This window comes from Mastacembelus armatus, chromosome 21, assembly GCF_900324485.2.
Source record: "Mastacembelus armatus chromosome 21, fMasArm1.2, whole genome shotgun sequence".
Classification (NCBI taxonomy): domain Eukaryota; kingdom Metazoa; phylum Chordata; class Actinopteri; order Synbranchiformes; family Mastacembelidae; genus Mastacembelus; species Mastacembelus armatus.
In genome coordinates, this window is record NC_046653.1 from 24,412,878 (window position 1) to 24,431,421 (window position 18,544).

Genomic DNA, 18,544 nt, shown 5'->3' on the forward strand with positions numbered 1-18,544 from the left:
GGAGGGTAGGAGGAGAGGAGAAGAGGAGAGAGGAGAGGAGAGGAGAGGAGGAGAGAGGATAGGAGGGTAGGAGGAGAGGAGAGGAGAGGAGGAGAGAGGAGAGGAGGGTAGGAGGAGAGGAGAAGAGGAGAGAGGAGAGGAGAGGAGGAGAGAGGATAGGAGGGTAGGAGGAGAGGAGAGGAGAGGAGGAGAGAGGAGAGGAGGAGAGAGGAGAGGAGAGGAGAGAGGAGAGGAGAGGAGAGGAGAGGAGAGGAGAGAGGAGAGAGGAGGGGAGGAGGAGGAGGAGCAGAGGAGGAGAGAAATAGCAGTGAGGAAGCAGATGTCAGCAGAGTTGAATGGGATCATGTCGCCTAGAGCAGACGCTGCAGGGAGCCGATACCTTCCATGAGATCACAGGAAGGTTGAAGGCTTCTTCACGCCTGTGATCATCCTCCTCCTGCTTGAAAGGAATCACTTCATCACACAAACACAGTGAGTTCATCATATTCACTTTATCGAGACAGGTTTGTTGGAGGCCAGCTGCTGTGGGAGCTTCTCCTAAATGACTCAGGTTCTGGTGAGTAAATGACACACAGTTCATGTCAACAGTAAACCTGCTCACACTGTCCACATTATGCTTTTTATCAACATAATGAGAAAATCTTCTTAATTAAAGCTGCAAAGTAGAAAACCCTGATAAGCCTATCAGTAAAATGCTCAGTGTCAACATGTTTTATTTTGTTTTCCTCTAACATCTGAACGTGCGGTATCGTCTCATGGCAACTGAAGCACTATTTTACTTCTTCATGGTTGTGTTTAGACAAATGAAACCATTTAAATAAAGTGCTTTTAACCACACACATGGGATCTGTACAGTCCGGACTAACTACAGCTTGTTAACCTGTTTCCAGTGATACGCTCTGGTTGTGAGTTCTGATTTCTCAGGATAGCGGGCTAAGGATATTCAGTAAATACAAACATGCTCACCACACTGGCCCACCAGCTGAGTCTGGAAGGGTGTGTTGGTTTGAGATAAGATTTTCTCTGATGCCCTGATTTCTCTGATCCCCTCCTCGTGAAGATGAACACACAACCTCAGACGATCAGCGAGGACAAAAGCTGCACATTTCAAATGCTCTAAATCAAAGCTTTTTGTGCTTTGTAAGCAGCTGTGTGTTAGCGAGGGAAACAATGCACTAGCTTGCACTGGGGCTTATTTAATTACATCAGATCCTTTTTGTTGAAAAAACATAAATAAAAGAACAAGTTCATCATCTTGGGTTTGCTAACTCTGCTTAATTATTCACTCTGCATTAATTAGGGACTCAGCTGGCAATGTATTTAGCCCAGCAGCGCCTATGAAATGTGAACAGACAGCACTTGGTGTATATTGTGCTCACATGTCTACAGTAACCCAGTGCTGGGCTGGATTTTGAGGGGCAGGACAGTTCGTGAGGAAATACCAGCTGCACTACAGGCAGAATAGATGTGAAGAAACAGGCTGACAGTGAAAACTGCTTCTTTAAAAATGTTTTACTGTTTGTATCATGATTCTGTACACCAGTGTCACCTAAACAGTGTTGACGGGTTTGAGCTGCTTCCAGAGGCATTTCAGCGTTTACTGGACTGGAGTATGAGGCAGACGTAAAGGTGACTCACACCTGTTGCTGCAGACTGTCACCTGCCTGTAAAATAGGTGTTTGTGCTGTCTGCTGTGGGGACACAACCTGAGTTCTAACTAATTCTGTCTTATTACTTCAGGCTACATTTGCTTCTACTACTGTAACACACCTGAAGTTAGTGGTTAAGTTGCATTGTGGGTAATGTAGGATTCAGGCTTTAACAAAGAAGAATCTCTGGTGCATTGATTTTTCAATGATAAACAGGTATTTTAATTAAGATGACATAAAGCAGTCCAAAACACACAATCACTCTTTGTCAGTGTTGGTTCTTTAAAGTCAGCACAGACCTAGAACCACTTGACCATATTTAATAAAACGATGATGGAAGACTAATGATAGTGTAAGGTGAATGCTCTGATGCACTTAGATTTTGGTTTTCTGTGTGAGGATGTTACCTACGTTTGAATTAAGAAGAGATGATTGCAAACCAAAGCAGACAGACCTGTGCCAGACTTTCTCAGCACAGCTCCATGGATGAGAAGCCAGATGAGCATGCCAAACTGTTTCTGTACGGCTTTCACATTCTTACACATGCTTAGTGTTGTTTCTCCTTGGTTGACTTCTCATGTTTGGCCCCTCAAAGAGACAAACAGCGTGTGAAAGCCAGCTGTGTCTTAGTAAAAAGGATCATAGGGACTGGGTGTACTCAGAGCTGTAGATACCCCAGGATATGCTGCCATGTCCTCCTTGAGTTTCTAGGAAACTGGGACTTAACAAAATTTATTAGTTGATATTCTTTTGAGTCTGTACCTTTAAATGTTACTGCAATGGGAAAAAATTACTCTGAAGTTAAATATTATAGTAATATTTCTAGCGTCCTGAGAACAATTCCCAGAGGTCAAGACAACTTCTCTGAATGTCTTTTTTATCTAAATGACTCAAAATATTTAGTTCAGTAATGTAAAAACAGGGAAAAGCAGCAAACACTCAAACTGGACATGATGGAACCAGTTGCTGGACAATAACTGATTATCTAAATAGCTGCTGATTATTTTTTCTTATTCAGCTTCTCAAGTAATCAGTTTGGTTGTATGGCCCTGGGCTTTTGTAATTAAGTTCATCAGATTAAATGATCAATCAACATAACTCAGGCTGTTTGGCGCCTTTCATGCAGGTTGACCATGTTTTATTGATGACTGACAAGCTCATAAAACCATAGTACAAATGTAAAACATAAAACCAAAGGAGCAATAAAAAATAAAACGTAATAATATGGTCGATAAAATAAATGTATTAATTTTAACAGGATAAAAGAGGAGGACAGTGGATGAGAACGAACAGAACATTTAACAACATAAATATGAATAAAAATCAATAAATATTAGATTGAGAAGTTGAAATAGATAATTTGTCGATGTAAACACTTTTACATTCGTTGTCCTCCCCACTTCCGGCTGGGACTCAACTGAAGAGTCCTGAGGAAACTGGTTTTGGGAAACCCTTTATCACTCCGCCATTTTGGCTCAAAGCCTACGGGCTTCAAAGCACAGCCCTTGGCGCCAAGATGGCGGACAGCGGCGCAGTTTCCTAACTCCCGAGTAGGAGGAGCTGGGTTTTCTGGAAGCTCCTCGGAGCCAAAGGTCCGGGCGTACGGGCCACGGCGGGCGGACTAGCTGAACCGTTTTAGGCTGGAAAGTGCTGCCGAGCCGAGGAGACCGGCACAGGGGGGTGAAACTTCTGGGTTTACCGCGGAGGACTTCAGTCACACACCGGGAGGACTGTGTTCGTCCCCGAAAACACCAAAGTGGACGCGGGGACTGTTCGGGATGTGAAGACCAGTCGAACCCACCTGGATCCGTAACCCCGAGCCGGTTCTGTGAGAGCACAGCGCTGACAGCAGCAGCCGGAGCCGTTACCGGGAGCGGACCCACCGGCGGAGCAGCTACTTTACTGTCCGTTACTGTTTGACACGTTACGGTTTCATTCCGGGGACACGATCCCGGGAAGCTGTGGCAAAGGCGGGGCCGAACCGGTAGACTCCCAAACCGGATTACTGCGCTCCCCCTGTGCCGATTCACCCACAGCGACGCAGCGTTTTTGGGGGGCGGGGGTTGGCGGAAGGAGGCAGCCACCGGGATTTAGGACGCTTTCTCTGGAAGTGTTTACCGAGCAGCCAGCTGCTGACGGTACGACCGGTGCTGGGTCCCTGGCTTCAGTTCGGCCGCCCGCCGAGTGTGGCCTTCGGTCGCACCGTGTTTTAGGAGCACACTCAGACCCAGGACTCATATTTTGGGGATAATCCCCCCCCGGCCAGGGTCGGACTATGGCGGACGACGACATTCTGTTTGAAGACGTCTACGAGCTCTGCGAGGTCATCGGCAAGTAAGTGTTGAATTATTGCACAGTTTGTACCGGTACCGTCCGCGTCCGGAACCGGGGCTTGGACTTAGCCCCGCACTATGTCCTGGAGGGACGACACGCGTCCGGACGCGGCTCGCACCAAACGCGTGGGGACGTTTGTGCGGGAGCTAACGCTGGTAGGAACAGTCGTATTAATAGTGACCCTAATCTCCTGTGCGTGCGTGCGTTGCGTTTAGACACACGCACGCAACAATGAAAGACTCGTCACGCCACCCCCAGGGGTCCTGCTCGGTGCGGGGCTCGGCACCTTCAGGGGCAGCTGGCCGTATAGATTAAAGGGCAGGGCGCGCACCGGCGTGACTCACGCACGTCCACACATCTGGTCACGGTTAGTGGCTGTGGAGGTTCGAGAGCAGCGCACATTTGTGGGGAAAGTCCCCGCTTTTCACTGGCGTTTCAGTTTTACTGCAGTTTCTGCTTTTTATTCAGGATGTAGAGCACTTTGAGATTAGTTTCTATATGTAAAGTGCACTACAGATGTTATTATTTATTATTTATTATTATTATTATTATGCCTGAATATAGTAAATGACATCCAGCAGATGTTAAAGTACCGAGAACACATAGCTGCAAATAAATGAAGGTCTATCATCCTGAGCAGTGTGGAGTCTCCTCAGGATGAACAGATACCTTCCCTTCCTTTGGAGGTAACAGAGCTCACTGTATCATTAACATTTATCTATATAATTAGAGGCTGCTGTGACACTGGTGTGTGTGTGTGTGTGTGTGTGTGTGTGTGTGTGTGTGTGTGTGTGTGTGTAAGCAGATATGGCTGAGAGTGTCCCCATGCTGCTGCTGTGATGACTAATTACCAGGGCTGGATACAGAAAATGGCAGCAGGATCAGTGCTTCAGTGCTTTGACCCAGCCTCCCTGTTTGTTGGCTTTTATGTCATTACAGTGGAGCTTTGTTCTGCTGCTTTACCTGCACCACACCTGGGACTTTCCAACTTGATATGGCACATAAAAGACCCGAGGAAGTAAGAGGAGAGGCAGTAAACGTTGAGGGAGAGAGAGAGAGACAGTCGCTTTGTTTTGATATTCAGTTGAAGAAAATCTGTTTGAGGGAAAAGTGTTCCCTCTTTGACCGACACCTGAATAACCCACCGTGTCATCCGAACCGCTGGTCTTGAATGAGGCACTTTATTGGGTGTACAAACAAATGCTCCATGTGAATCAGGAGCCTGGCAGACATGACAGGCGTAGTCAGTCAGTCATAGCGGGCTGACTGGTTATGGGACTGGTGTGGTGTCACAGAGATGGTTGACTGTTTGACAGGGTGATAAGACCTGTGCAGTGCAGGTCTAGGCGTGCCTGAAAACAGGGTGTGCTCTTTGGATCCCACGTAGCCTCCTGCTCTCTCGGTCCCCTGCTTTCATATGTAATGTGCTCGCAGGAGGTACGCCTCAAAGCCACATGAACTGAGTCAGCCACACACACACAAACACGCTCGGTCTGAGTTTTCAGAATCGGAGCCTTACTCATTGTGTTGGACAGATTTCAGAAGGAGAGAGCAGTCCTTTTATCAGCTGGCTGACTTTTCTTCTGTTTGGAGAGCTGCTGCAGCCACAGCTTCTTCTACAGACTCATCTGAAGTACCAGGGACTGGATTAACTGGAGGAAAACCCACATATATGACAACACTGCAGTCAGGAAAGCCATTACTTTTAAAGCCCTATGCCCTGAGTCTTGTACAGGGGCGAGTGTGTGTGTGTGTGTGTGTGTGTGTGTGTGTGTGTGTGTGTTCTGCAGGGTTAGATCTACACATCTATCTAGGTCATCCTGAAGTGTGCTTGGAAAGCAATATTTTGATCATTAGTTGTGTTTTTGTGTGTGTCGGGCCCTATAGAAAGCAGACCCCAGCTTACACTATATGTTTATGCTCAAACATCATTTGAATATGCAGGATTTTGTTTTTTTTTTTGTTTTTTTTTTAGAGCACTGATCTTGGACAAAAGCCTTGTCTGTCACCCACATGTGCTTGTGCAGATGTGTACATCTGTCTTGTTGCTGTCAGCCTGAGCCCGCCCGCTGTGCTGCTGCATCCTGAGGCACAGAAACAAGAGGCTGGGGGGGTGCGAGTGGGAGAAAGTAAATAGGGACGTTAGGACCAAGAGACAAGGATGCGAGAGAAAGAGGTTGCAGTGGAGATGGGATGAGTGAGGGGGTAGCAGAGGTCATGGGCGCAGTAGATGGAGGCAGTCCATTAGTTTGACTCGCACATTAAGAGACATGCCGCGCCTTCGGGCCATGCTCTTTTCTAGTTCATCCTCGGAGAAAAGTCTGTGTGTGTTTCTCACAACAGGGCACGTTACACAACACCGTGCACAAATAACTGCACTGCCAGGAAGATGTTGTTCCCTATTGTTTTTCTAATACTGCAGTTAAGAAATACTGGAACAGTACTGCACAGTACCACAGGTTTACGTTGACGTGAGGAGGTCACACTGCAGTCTCCAGTGGTAACTGTGTGTGGATGTCAAAGGCCACGGGGCCGTCGGTGACCCTCCATTTGCAGACCTCAGTGTCTAGGAATACACCTAGGGGTGCTGTGCTCCGTCTCCTGTGCATGTCCCGTTCACCAGCACCTATCAGGGTCGCTGTTCCTCCCTCTGCTCGCTGTGGCAGTAATGAGGAGCGTTTGTGTTCACCTTGTCCTTCTCCTTTCCCTCTGGACTGTTTTCCTTTGCCACCTGTTTGGTTAATTCTGGGTTTTAAAGGCTCTGCTGAGGTTCTGTGGGTGTTGATGTGTGTGAGTGGGCATTAGCACACTTTTGTCCTTGGGAAAAAGTGTGAAACTCTTATGTGTCTTATGTGGCCAGAGGTATTGGACTAATAACCCACACGGCACCAGCAGCCCCAGAGGCAGTGGGTCAGTGGGTTAAACACAGCTTTGTTTAGAGTGTAAGAGCAAACATGTGTTTTAAAAAGTCGGCCTGCCCAGCACTGACATAGCAGTGGGCTGAATAACAGCATGTGCCAAGTGCTGGTACCTTCTGTACAGTGTGGTCTCCCTTCTGTGGCTGCTGTATATGTCTTCTTGGCAGGGACTGCCAGGGTTGACACCCAGGATGCGTCTTCTCCCACGGGTTCTCTTCAGCTCCCTCCTAATAAATCCATTTAAATTGGGAGTCTGCAGTAGGAGCTGGATGATGTCCAATTAAGAGTTTAGTGCAAATAGTGCAAGTTTTTTTCAGTTAATGGCTGAGCAGTGTGGTACGTTTGACTGAATGGGGCCCATGGCCTCATTTGAATACACATGTGGCCTTTGCCTTCACTGTGTGTGTGTGTGTGTGTGTGTGTGTGTGTGTGTGTGTGTGTGTGTGTGTGTGTGTGTGTGTGTGTGTGTGTGTGAGATCTTAGCCTCTGTGTTGGGGTGTGGAGGAGAAAATCTGAGAGTTTGCTTCCAGCAAACAGATTTTCACACACAATTACACATGAGATGATAGAGCAGAGAGGTCTCACACTCCACCACTAAAATATTTAGGCCCCTATCCGTTCTCATCAAGCCGGAGAAAGCACCTCAGACACAGCCCAGAGTCTCTGTGTGCAGCGATTAGTAAAAATCAGCTACGTTTGGCGTCTCGTTGAGCCCCCACAGAACCAGGCTCCCAGCAGCCACCTGCTGCAGACCCTCTGCTTGTTTACGGTGCTGGTTGGTTTGGCCTGTCACATTCTTCACACTAATATTAACTTTCGGAAGTGGAACTCTTCTCTTCCCTGTTTCTGTCAGAACTGTAGCACAGGGTGCGTTTAACTACCTCGACCAGCCCTGCTGTGTTTTCTCACGCTGCCAGTAGCTGCAGTGTTTGGTTGATTAATGGATGAAGAGAAAATACATTTATTTCTCTGTATTTGTGTTGCATGGCTCCAGCCTCTCAGAGAGTTTGTGCTCCCCTTGTTTTCTTCTGTGATAGAAAACACAATAACTTTCTGTTTTTGACTGTTGGACAGAACGAGACGTGTGAAGGCCTCACCTTGGAATTTCTATCATGTTATACACAAACAAATAAGCAGTAAATTTGAAAATAGGATCAATCAAGATTCAGTGTTAGTTGGTGATTAAATAATAGTTGAAGCAGCAAAATTTCTGTACTCCTATTTTCTAAATCCGCCCAAGCTAAGAATTCTAGCTGATTTGGTCTCTAAGTGGTCCAATTTTTGAATTTCCTGAAAATTCAACTTTATTCTCTCGTAGCCTGCTAAAACACAGAACACAGATGTGTCCAAGCTGCAGTATTAAACGACGGTGATGGAGAGGTTCATCCATGTTACCCAGGTTGTCTCATCAATTATCATCTCCATGTTTGATATCGTATGTTGCGGTGAGACTGGACGACCAGGCCAAGTGGTCACTTTGGCTAATGTGGTGTGAAGTTAGAGTTGAGTGTGTTGTGGTGTGTATCTGGCCTTAAGCTTAAACTGCAGCTTCTCCAGCAAACAGCGAGTGGTGCAGACACCCCTGCATGCAGCCTATGGCTGGTTGATTTCAAACCAAGTGAAGACGCTTCCTCAGTACCTGAGGCTGTTTGTGTATGTGCACGGCAGCACTGCAGGGAGAGCAGTGTAAACAGAGCTGTATCCAGGGACCTCTTCTCGCCTTCTTCATTTCCACTTCATGTTCACATAGAGGAAGAAAAAGCATTCGTGATACCTGACCTTTTTACTAATAGAGGAATCAGTCATGATCTGCAGTCAGTGGGGATGTTTGACGCAGTCTGGTTGGTTGGTTGTCAGGTTGCATAACTATGTGAAGCATTTCAGTGCCCCACCGAGACGCGATGGGCTCGCCCCTCTGCTATGGCTGGAATTTGGTGTGAAAAGTCTTGTTTCTTCCAGATTTGGCGTGTTGGAGCACATTGCAAGTGAGAGCAGTCCTTTGTGGTAGCTTTCCCTGGAAATGGGCTTCATCCAGACAGTGAATTGGCTGTTTGCCGTTAGCTGCAAAAGGCAGGAGTTCCTGCATCATTTCCTCAAGAGAAGAATAAGGGTTGTCTGAGGGTTAGGGTGACTAAGGGGGAGTTTTTATTGATGAACGTTTTCTCTTTTAGACACATCTTTGCATTGCATACCTTTTTTTTTTTTTTTTTTCACCACCTGCCAACTTCTACATCTCTGTCAGCTGTCGTGATGTTCAATTCCATTAAATTGTAAGTCCGACTGTTCGCTGTGAGGTTTACACAGATGAATCCCACGTCAGGCACAGTGTTTGGTGGCAGCCCATAGGAGCAGGGAACCAGGCAGCAGGACAGAACCTCTAGCAGTGTTTATGAACCACAGTAAAGGTGAATTTTCCCTGCAGTTTCAGTGGAAAACCACCCACAACCTGGGCTGTGACCAGATCCATTACCTCATGGCGTCTCTCTGATGACGTGGTCTTCAAGTTTACAAAGACAGCTGCACACTGTGATCAGCTCTTGATTTTATCTGGATTATCTATTTTTCAGACAATAAGTCGCACTGAAATATTAGTCACTTTTAGCAAAAACTACCTTATTGAGCAGAGAAAATAAACATAAGTTGCTTCTGTGTATAAGTCGTATTTCTAATTATATTAATTAGTCTAAATCGGCCTATAAAGAATGTAGGATATAGATATAACAAGCAGAAGTGCATTATTGAATTCACTCATTTATGTCATTTGTTATTAAACAACTCTGCCAACGTTGGGGTTAAGCAGCGTGTCCTCCCTCTCTCTCTGGTTGTCTGAATGTCGACACTCCAAACTGTGTGTCAGCTGCAAATTTCATTCCCTGCACTTTGGAGTCTGCAGTATAGCTCTTTGTTTGGGGCATTTGCACTTGTTACACCTAGAGTTTAGCATCAACATAAGTGCTTTTTACTTTTTAGGCAGTACAATACTATCTTCAGTTGACTATAATGACTGTAAATAAACACATATAAGTCTCTTTGCTATATAAGTCACACTAGAAGCCAGGGGAGTAAAGAAAAGTGCAACCTATAGTCCAGAAAATACGGTAATCCTTTAGTCCCTAGTCCCTAAAGTACCAAAACAGTGAAAGCGAGCGAAGTGATATGTTTTTGTCAGTACTGCAGAACACAAATATGTATAATATAGTATCATAGACGACCAAAGGTCTGTGAGTCTTGTGGTTTAGCTTCAGACGCTAGGCCAGTGGAGTCTTTGTTGGACTGTTTTTGCAGCATGAAGTTTGTGTTTGCTTGATTAAACATTTGGACAGTGGAAAATAGAGCAGAGCAGGAAGTGGTTAGGCCACTTGGAGCAATGCTGTTCTGTTCAGAAGAGATGTTCAGTCCCAGCTCTCGTCCCTGCAGGAACAGCACACATGCACACAGACCCAGACTTTTCCAGCAGCCACTGCGTCCGGGTCACAGTCTGTGGTCACTGGAGGTTTCTGCTCACTAACAGTGATACAGTACTGCCATTTATGCATTATTAATGAATTATTTCCCAGCTGAACCGGTGTGTGTCTGAATGTTTTCCTCCAGTGTAGATAATTAGTACAGAAACATGTTCGGAGAGGTGATGGAGATGTCTGAAGTGCACCGCAGCCACACACTGCCTGGGATTTTATGGATAAATATGATCTCATTACAGACCAAAAACACTGTCTTTTAGTGACTGGTGGTTTTTTTGGTTCGTCCCAGTCGGAGGAAGGCTCCCAAACGTCGCTGATGCAGACGGTGACTTTTCAGCACAGTTTTTTGCTCTCTCCCACTTTCTGTTATTTCAGTTTATTTTCTGCCGTTCAGCCGGAGCCTTTTCAGTCTGAACCACTTTCCATGCTGCATGCCAAAGCACACACAGTCACCTGGGTTACAGCTGGACTGCTGGAAAACAACACCCACTGTGTAACGCACAAGGAAAAGACATTTCCCCTCTCAACCCTTAAAATCTGTCTTTGAGAGTTTTATAGCAGCAGCCTTGTAGAGGACTTTGTTCGTACTGTCGGCCCACACAAAACATCTGAAGTTACTTACTGGGGCTCACGAACGTGCTTGCTGCCTGTATGCAACAACTCATTGAGAGGGGAGCGTGCTTGTATGTGCAGAAGAAGAACTAGCGGCAGTGCTGAGTATGAACTCCCAGTGACAGACAGTCCTGTTTGTTCAGATGCTGAGGGACTCGTTCACTGTGGTGTGTTGCAGTTGTTGTGTGGAGACTAGCACCATCTTTTTCTTTTAAAGGGGATGTAAACAAAATCACCAGAACCTGGACCATGTGCTGGTTCTATACGTTCTATTTTTTTCAGATCTCAGGCAGGTCCTTGTGGTTCTTCCGTCTCCCCTGATGTCTTTGTTGTGATCAGCTTCCGTTTTTTGTTTTCAGGTTTTATGGTGACTGGCAAACTGAGGTGGCATTGGTGTCTTTGCTTTAACACCTCTGTCCACACCCTGTTGCTTGGGGACATTAATCTGGTCTCGTTTGAAAGTGTCAGTGTGAATGACGACATGGATGAATTGAAACCGATGAGTATTTTTAGGTGTGGAAGACAGAGATGGAGATAAAGTATTGTTTATGGTTTTAGGTAAAGTCTTTGCTCTGTGCATGTGTGAAGCACTAAAACGGTAAAATTGAACACATTCTGTAAATAACAGCAAAAACACCAAGAGGCAGAAAATGATCTGGCATGAATCTTTAGGTGCACCAGGTTTTAATGGTGGAGAATAGTCAGAAAATGAGTTACTGGAGCTGTTTCCTGACTCAAGGCCTCTTTCTCCTAGTGACGGGCCTGTTGTTAATGGCAGCAGGCATGAAGGTCTGGAGGTACATTGCAGTAATAGATGATATTTGTATCACTCTATTCAGCGTGTTTTCTAAAGCCATTTTTTCCCAGCTCTGTCTCAGCACGCATAGATTTCTCATTATCCATGTTAGAAAAGGATCGGTCTGTTCTGCTCCTTATGTGCTTCCTGTCTCTTGCAGCCGTTCGGCCTCTGATAGATGTCTGCAGCACATTTTTATTTCATTAGCCTCTATTTAACAAGGCAGGTCAATTAAGAGCGTATTTATATTTACAGCACGAGTGTGGTAAGACAACTGGAGCTGTTACACGGTCAAGTGCTGCATGTCTGGACTTAGCTTAAGTCAAGTCCGATTGTGTTTATACAGACACGTCACAAATCATGAATTGGGGTTGTACAGTCTGTACAGGGTAAGACCCCCCCCCATCCGTAGACCCTTGAATTCTATCAGGAAACACCCCCCCCCCCCCCCCCCCCCCCACCCACCCCCCCTCCAAAAAAAAAAAAACTGAAATAACAGAAAGTGGAAGAAACCTCTGCTAAACAACAATAATGTATGGTGTGTTCAGGCTCAGTCAACATAATAGATTTACAGTACAGATGTTCTGAGAGACATTATGTTCATATAGACGAAGAGCAGGGCCCAGGTGCCTGCAGCAGACCAGAACCACTCACCCTCCCTCCAGACAAAAACCTGAAGGAGGACAGACACAAATACCCAAACAATTTGTTCACACAGGGAGGGAAGGAAAGGAACACACCTTAGAGATAGAGGATAAGTGAACAGTGAGTGGGAGAGCAACAAAGACGAGGTTAAGGGCAGTGGCTAAATGACTGGAGTGCAAACTGCATTTTACAGTGTGAGCTGATCCACACTTTGTTTTAAACAAAGCTGCATGTTTCCTCTTCTCTGCTTCTGCTTTGTGCTCTGGGTTTAATGGAGGTTACTTACAGACTGTTGTGCACTGTGCAATATGAAGAATACAATAGAGGCCTGTGCTGTAGAGTCAGTGTTCAGTGTTTGAGGATCAGGATGGGGACCAAAACAAACTGTATCCGTCTTCATATTTACCATTTAGTCGAATCACTATGTCAACACTAAAACCATTTGTTGAAACCCGCAGTCTGGAGCTTTTCAGTGTCAAGGGACTGTCCGTTGAGAACTTGTAGTCCTCAGATTTTGCAGTCTGTTAGTCTGCCAGTTATTTATTAACCTATAAAAACTTCCAGGCTCTTAACAAGGCCCATTAAAACTTATTGCCTGGTAATTGGAGAGTGATACACTCGTCTATCTTTGCTACTCCTCACAGGTGTGTGTGTGTGTGTGTGTGTGTGTGTGTGTGTGTGTGTGTGTGTGTGTGTGTGTGTGTGTGTGTGTGTGTGTGTGTGTGTGTGTGTGTGTGTGTGTGTGTGTGTGTGTGTGTGTGTCTCATGTAAAAACATTATCCATGTCCTTATGCTCGTCTCCCTCTCTTTGTGTTGTCGTTCTTTAACAGGACTGAAATACTTTACTTTCAGTTTTCCTGATTCACACCTGAACTGTGTGTTCAGTCACACACGTGTGGCTACGGGCTGGGTGTGTGTGTGTGCCTGTGATGCATGGCTGTGTGTGCGTTCAGATGAGTCTAATGTATTGTGATAGTGGCCCCCAGTGAAAACTAGAATAGATGCATTTCATTTCTTTCATTCACTCTCATTATTGTCTCTGGGCCGAGCGTGTTTTTCTCTGAATGGTAATAACACTGAGACAGAGGAAGTGGTTGTCTCATGTAACAATGATCACACTCCAGCCAAACAATGGCTCATATTGATTAGAACAACTCATGTGTTTTGGGTAAGTTGATTTGAGAGAAACACAAGGAGACACACACACACTCAGACACACCCACACACACACACATTCAGACATCCTATTGTGAGAGCTGGAGAGCCAGTTGCTGACTGTCCCTCTGTCCTTGAGCCTGATTTGTGATCATGTCATGGTGATTCCGGCCTGAATTGCATGTGCAGTGTTTCGTAGAGAGGTAGCTAGTTAAACATGCTCACAGGACAGACACATACGTTATGCCAGACTTGGACCTTGCACCCACTGAACTGTCTGTGGCTGTTGTGTAGCTTACAACTGCTTTAAATCATTTATAGTGGCTGCAGAGGAGATGCAGTGTGTGGCACACAGACACACAACCCTCACCTTAAAAACAGTTATTTTAATAATGCATGTCTGTGTTTGCTGGATCACGTTTTATGCAGTCAGCCATAAGATATTTAGCCATCTGCTGCTGGATGCTGCTCCACCTGCAGAAAGTGGGGGAAAAGAAACTAGAGAAATAAATGGATGTCAACAAAGAGGGTGTGGGGATTATGTGAGGAAGCGGAGAATATTCAGGGGAGCATTGATGCGAGGGGCCTTAACGGGCCGGAGCCATGTTTAGCAGGGGTTTTATGGTTCTGTTGACATATTGTCTGACAGATGGGTGACACATGCTCTGTGTCCCAGACACACTGTAAGTGCAACCGAGTAACACGCTGCAGTGAGCCGGGTGGAAAACCACATTGTCTTACCTCAGTCTCACAGCACAATGCACAATTACCCCCTCACTTGAGACTTTGTCTCTTCCACTCCCTGCTCTGTGTCTTTCTCTCCCTCACCTCACACTGTAAACGCTGCTGTTATTCATAACGCTGTTAAGCCAGATGTAAATAATGTACTGCTAGTGTGCTACTTTGCAGTAAATCTCCCTGCTCAGTGATCGTGCAGCAAACCCAGTTTCCCCAGTTCTCTCTCCTTCACAGCGGAGCCTGTTGCAGGTTGTGTTGCATTCATGGCATAAATATTAAAAACTCTTAAGACCTGAAAGTAAAGATCAATGGAGACATTTATAGCTTCACATGCAGTGATGTGCCAGCAGGTTTAATATGGCTGAGTGCTGAACGTCAGTAACTTCTTGTACTAACCACGATGTACCAGCAGCACAAATTATCAAAGTGTGGTCGTTCAACTTTAGTTGTTAGTCTGCCAGTTTATTTATTAACCTGTGCATATAGAAACTTTTTTAATCTAATGTGAGGTTTCATGAGCATGTTTCTGTGTTAGACCAATAATTTAGCAGTGCTCGTACATCATCTAGGAGTGAGCTGAAGGATCAGTACATCTGCACATATTTTATTGACACAGTATGGGCTGTATAAAATATAGCACATAAAAATCCTATTTTTTATTTCCTGGATGCTGCTGTGTTTCCCCACCTCATCCTGCTCTCTTTAATGAAAGCCAGCTACTGTGGTGCAAGTGTTTCAGGTGATTGACTCTCCCGGGTTGGCAAAATACATGTGTTTGCTGAGCCCCAACAGTAATGAAGCCATTTCCTCTCTTATTAACAACGTACCCCACACTCAGCGAGCAGCCTCTCTCTTTTAGGTGGTGCCCACCGTCATTACGCTGGTTAAAATGACAAACCTGCTCCCTGCGAGCTGGTGTCTGTACTCTGCCGATGATTATTTAGGAGCTAAGAGAAGCAGCACATCAACTCCAGCGTTCGAAAATCAATATGTTGAAGGTTTTGACTCTAGAAGGCTGCGGATTTTACTTCAGCATGTTGGATCCATCTTTAATCAAGATTCAGATGAATTTCACTGTCAGTGTATTAATGACTTGGCCAGTAGAAGTGACTGTATGTGTCAGTATATATGTCAGTCAAAACAGAAATCAGAGTAAGGAGATAGCTGACATCTCCAATCCATAGTTTGTTTTCCATAGGGCACAGTCAAATGTTCTGTTGTGGACGTCTCTTTAGGAAACTAAACAGGTACGTTTCAGCTTTATCTGTCGATTGTAGAACAACTGATGATTTAGTCTAAAAAAAAGTAAGACCACTGTGGAACTTATTGGCTTTAAAAGTTTTCTAAGATATTTGGCCTCTAACTCTTCAAAAAGCAGCATTCGAGATGTTTCCAAAAGCGAATGGGTGATCAGTCTTTCTGTGTGCACAGACCCACACACACCGTGGGCTTTCTGACTCTTTTGTGTCACTCCCACTCATGCCCTTGTACAATGTCTCTGCCCACATTTGCTTTTTTTTTTTTTCACTGTCAGGAGCTTAAATGGCGCCGCCGTTACTCATCACTTCTAAATGGCAGCGTTTGTTCATGTACGAGTTCTCTGCAGCAGCAGCAGCAGCAGCAACAGGGCAGAGAATGAATGGAAGGGCAGTGCTGCTGTCACTGTTTGGCCTTGTCTGCCCTGCCATCTGCACCACGACAGGGAGCTGATGGCCTTCGACTGCATATGTTGTTTGTGTGTGGGTGTGCTGAGAAAACAAGCTGAAAATACCCCACATCTAAATCTGACACCTGAACTCATGAGCAGCAGCAGCAGCATGGCTGTGTCAGAAACACCCAGCTGCCACCCAACTATCACTGGGTGATCTGCTCCCACACTGCTCTGCAGTTTGAGAGGAGCCAGATGTGTTAAACCACTGCTTTCCCCCCATTTCCTCTGCCATGCGTGCATGCTTAGATTGCTGCATAGCGAGCAGGCTGCTAAAGACACGATAGAATATGTGGCTGGCTGTTGGTATTGACACACACTCACCCTCTCAAATATTTACCCTCTTCCAATCTGTGAAAACACTTCCCGGCTGTTTGCTGCTGGGCGGGATGAGCCGGAGCGATGAGCGGACGAGTGGAGATCAGGTGCATTTTGGATGGATGAGTCGCTGATTGAGGAGGAGGAGAGCCAGGACGGCGTGATCGCTCACTCATCGGTGCTCTGTGAGGATGTGGTTGAGGATGGCTGAAGTGTTACAGCTGATTCGGGATCACATGTCGGGCTGTGTTGTTGGGGAAAGTCTCATCTGTCGTCTTTAGAGAATGAAAGAGTGAAGGTATCAGGATCATAAGTGAATCGGGTGTGATGGTATGTTGACTCCACATGTTCAGTGTTGTCCTAAGATTTGCACACACACACACACACACACACACACACACACACACACACACACACACACACACACACACACACACACACACACACACACACACACACACAGACACATATCCCAGCAGCAGTCTGGTGCAGCCTGACTCTCAGCTGGGTCAGCTGAACCTACAGTGACCTTCAGTTTAAACACTTTGCTCCTTTACAGCTCCTCTGTTTGGAAAACACACACTCATTCCCAAGTGACACACACACACGAACACACACACCGTGTTCACACAGAGCACAGACAGGTCAGACAGTAGCACAGCATTTTCTTGCACTGGAGGAGAAAGACGTGTGTGTTGGTTCTCCGAGCGGAACGTCAGCGGTTGTATCTAAAAGGCGTTCCGCTGTGTTCTCGTGTCTGGATGAATGTGTTGACGCCTCAGGGCTGAAACTTATGGGAAGGCCCACGCTCGTGTCGACCGTGACCTTCGAGGTTCTGTCCAATTATGCACAGTTAAGTACTGTTCAGTAAAACATTCTCACATCCTCACACTTCCACATGTGTGACATTACTTAACACACATTATACATAAACCTGCAGGGCACCACAGTGCCTCATTCTCTGCCTCCTCCTCATTATCATATAGATAATAAATGATGCAATGATGATGCACTCGCTGAAATGAAGGAGAAAGTCCTCTGCCACTATTGACAAAATCGAGAAGATAACAGCAGAATAATTCAGGCAGCCAGAGATCAAAGCGGGCTCAGCTTCACCTGCTGAGGGAAAGCAGAAGACAGAAATTACAGCAGCAGACGGTGATCTGTGCAAATACCAGCATCTGATTAAAACCAGGAATCAGGCAGCGTCAACCTCCGTGTCACAAAACTTTATTCGTCTGCCTCCACGCAGTTGTCTGAGGTTTCCTGTCCTCAGCTCCTCACACTCACAGGTGAAGATGCTGTGACACTCCATTATATTAACACTGCCACAACATGGGGTCAGTCTAAATAACACGTGAACTGAACCATACGAGAACGTTCCACGTGTAGGCCGATGACGGATCAGAGGAGGACTGAACTCTCTAATATAAAACGGGACCTGATCTGGATCAGCAGGTGCTACACCTGTGTGCCAGTGAGTCTGTGCTGAAGCTCAGCAGCTTCCTGTTCATAATAATATAACACAGGAAAATCCTCGTGTGTGATGAACTGGAGACCTGAGTTTGTTTGTTGCCCTGATGAGGAGCTTTGACAGAAGCAGTACTGCACTAAACCCAACAATCCAGTTTCTGTCATCAGGAACCTGAACAGATATAAAGCCGTGAATTTAAAGACGGGAAGAGCATTTCTGCTTTATTGGTGTGAAAGCTGCTGGTGTGGTGTGGACACTAAGCCAGATGCAGAGGGGTAAATGAGTTTTTCTTCATAAAGTTGAGTGAGCCTGCATGGGAAAGATGCAAATGTTGACAGCTGCTGCGGTCGGTGGTGACGTAGCCAAAGGGACCACAAAGTGCTGTGTGAGGTCATGTGATCCCTTAACTGTGTGTGTGTGTGTGAGAGAGAGACCCCTTGGTGTGTCTGTGGGCTGATCTTAGCTTCAGCCAACGATGAGGATTACGAGACACGAGCACATGACCGACCGGCGTGGCGTGACAGAGCTCAGTAACATCAAACAGGAACTCTGTGTTTGAGTTTTATGGACACGTCAGTCGTGGTGCATTTGTGTTTGTTTCTATACCAGGTTAATCCTTTGGGTTACGTCATTTCATGGATATGACTGGTATTAAAAACTTCATTCGTTTATGTCATGTCATAATCACATTTTCCTTTAGTTCTGATCTTGTGGCTTATTTTTGTTTTTAGTAAGT

The 18,544-nt window shown here is 45.8% G+C and overlaps 1 protein-coding gene across 7 annotated transcripts in view; it reads left to right on the plus strand.

Annotated features, from left to right (window-relative positions):
* Nucleotides 1-3,165: 3,165 nt before the first annotated feature.
* caska (calcium/calmodulin-dependent serine protein kinase a) overlaps nt 3,166-18,544 on the plus strand; it is an 83,416-nt gene continuing 68,037 nt past the window's right edge. For 2 of the 7 annotated variants that reach the window (XM_026296222.2, XM_026296223.2), the window contains exon 1: nt 3,169-3,983. In XM_026296222.2, coding sequence (XP_026152007.1) covers nt 3,925-3,983 — 59 coding nt within the window. In that variant the 5' untranslated portion in view covers nt 3,169-3,924. Of the gene's footprint in view, nt 3,984-18,544 lie in introns of all 7 variants that reach the window. The other 5 variants (XM_026296227.1, XM_026296229.1, XM_026296224.2 and 2 more) reach the window with 4 other exon arrangements.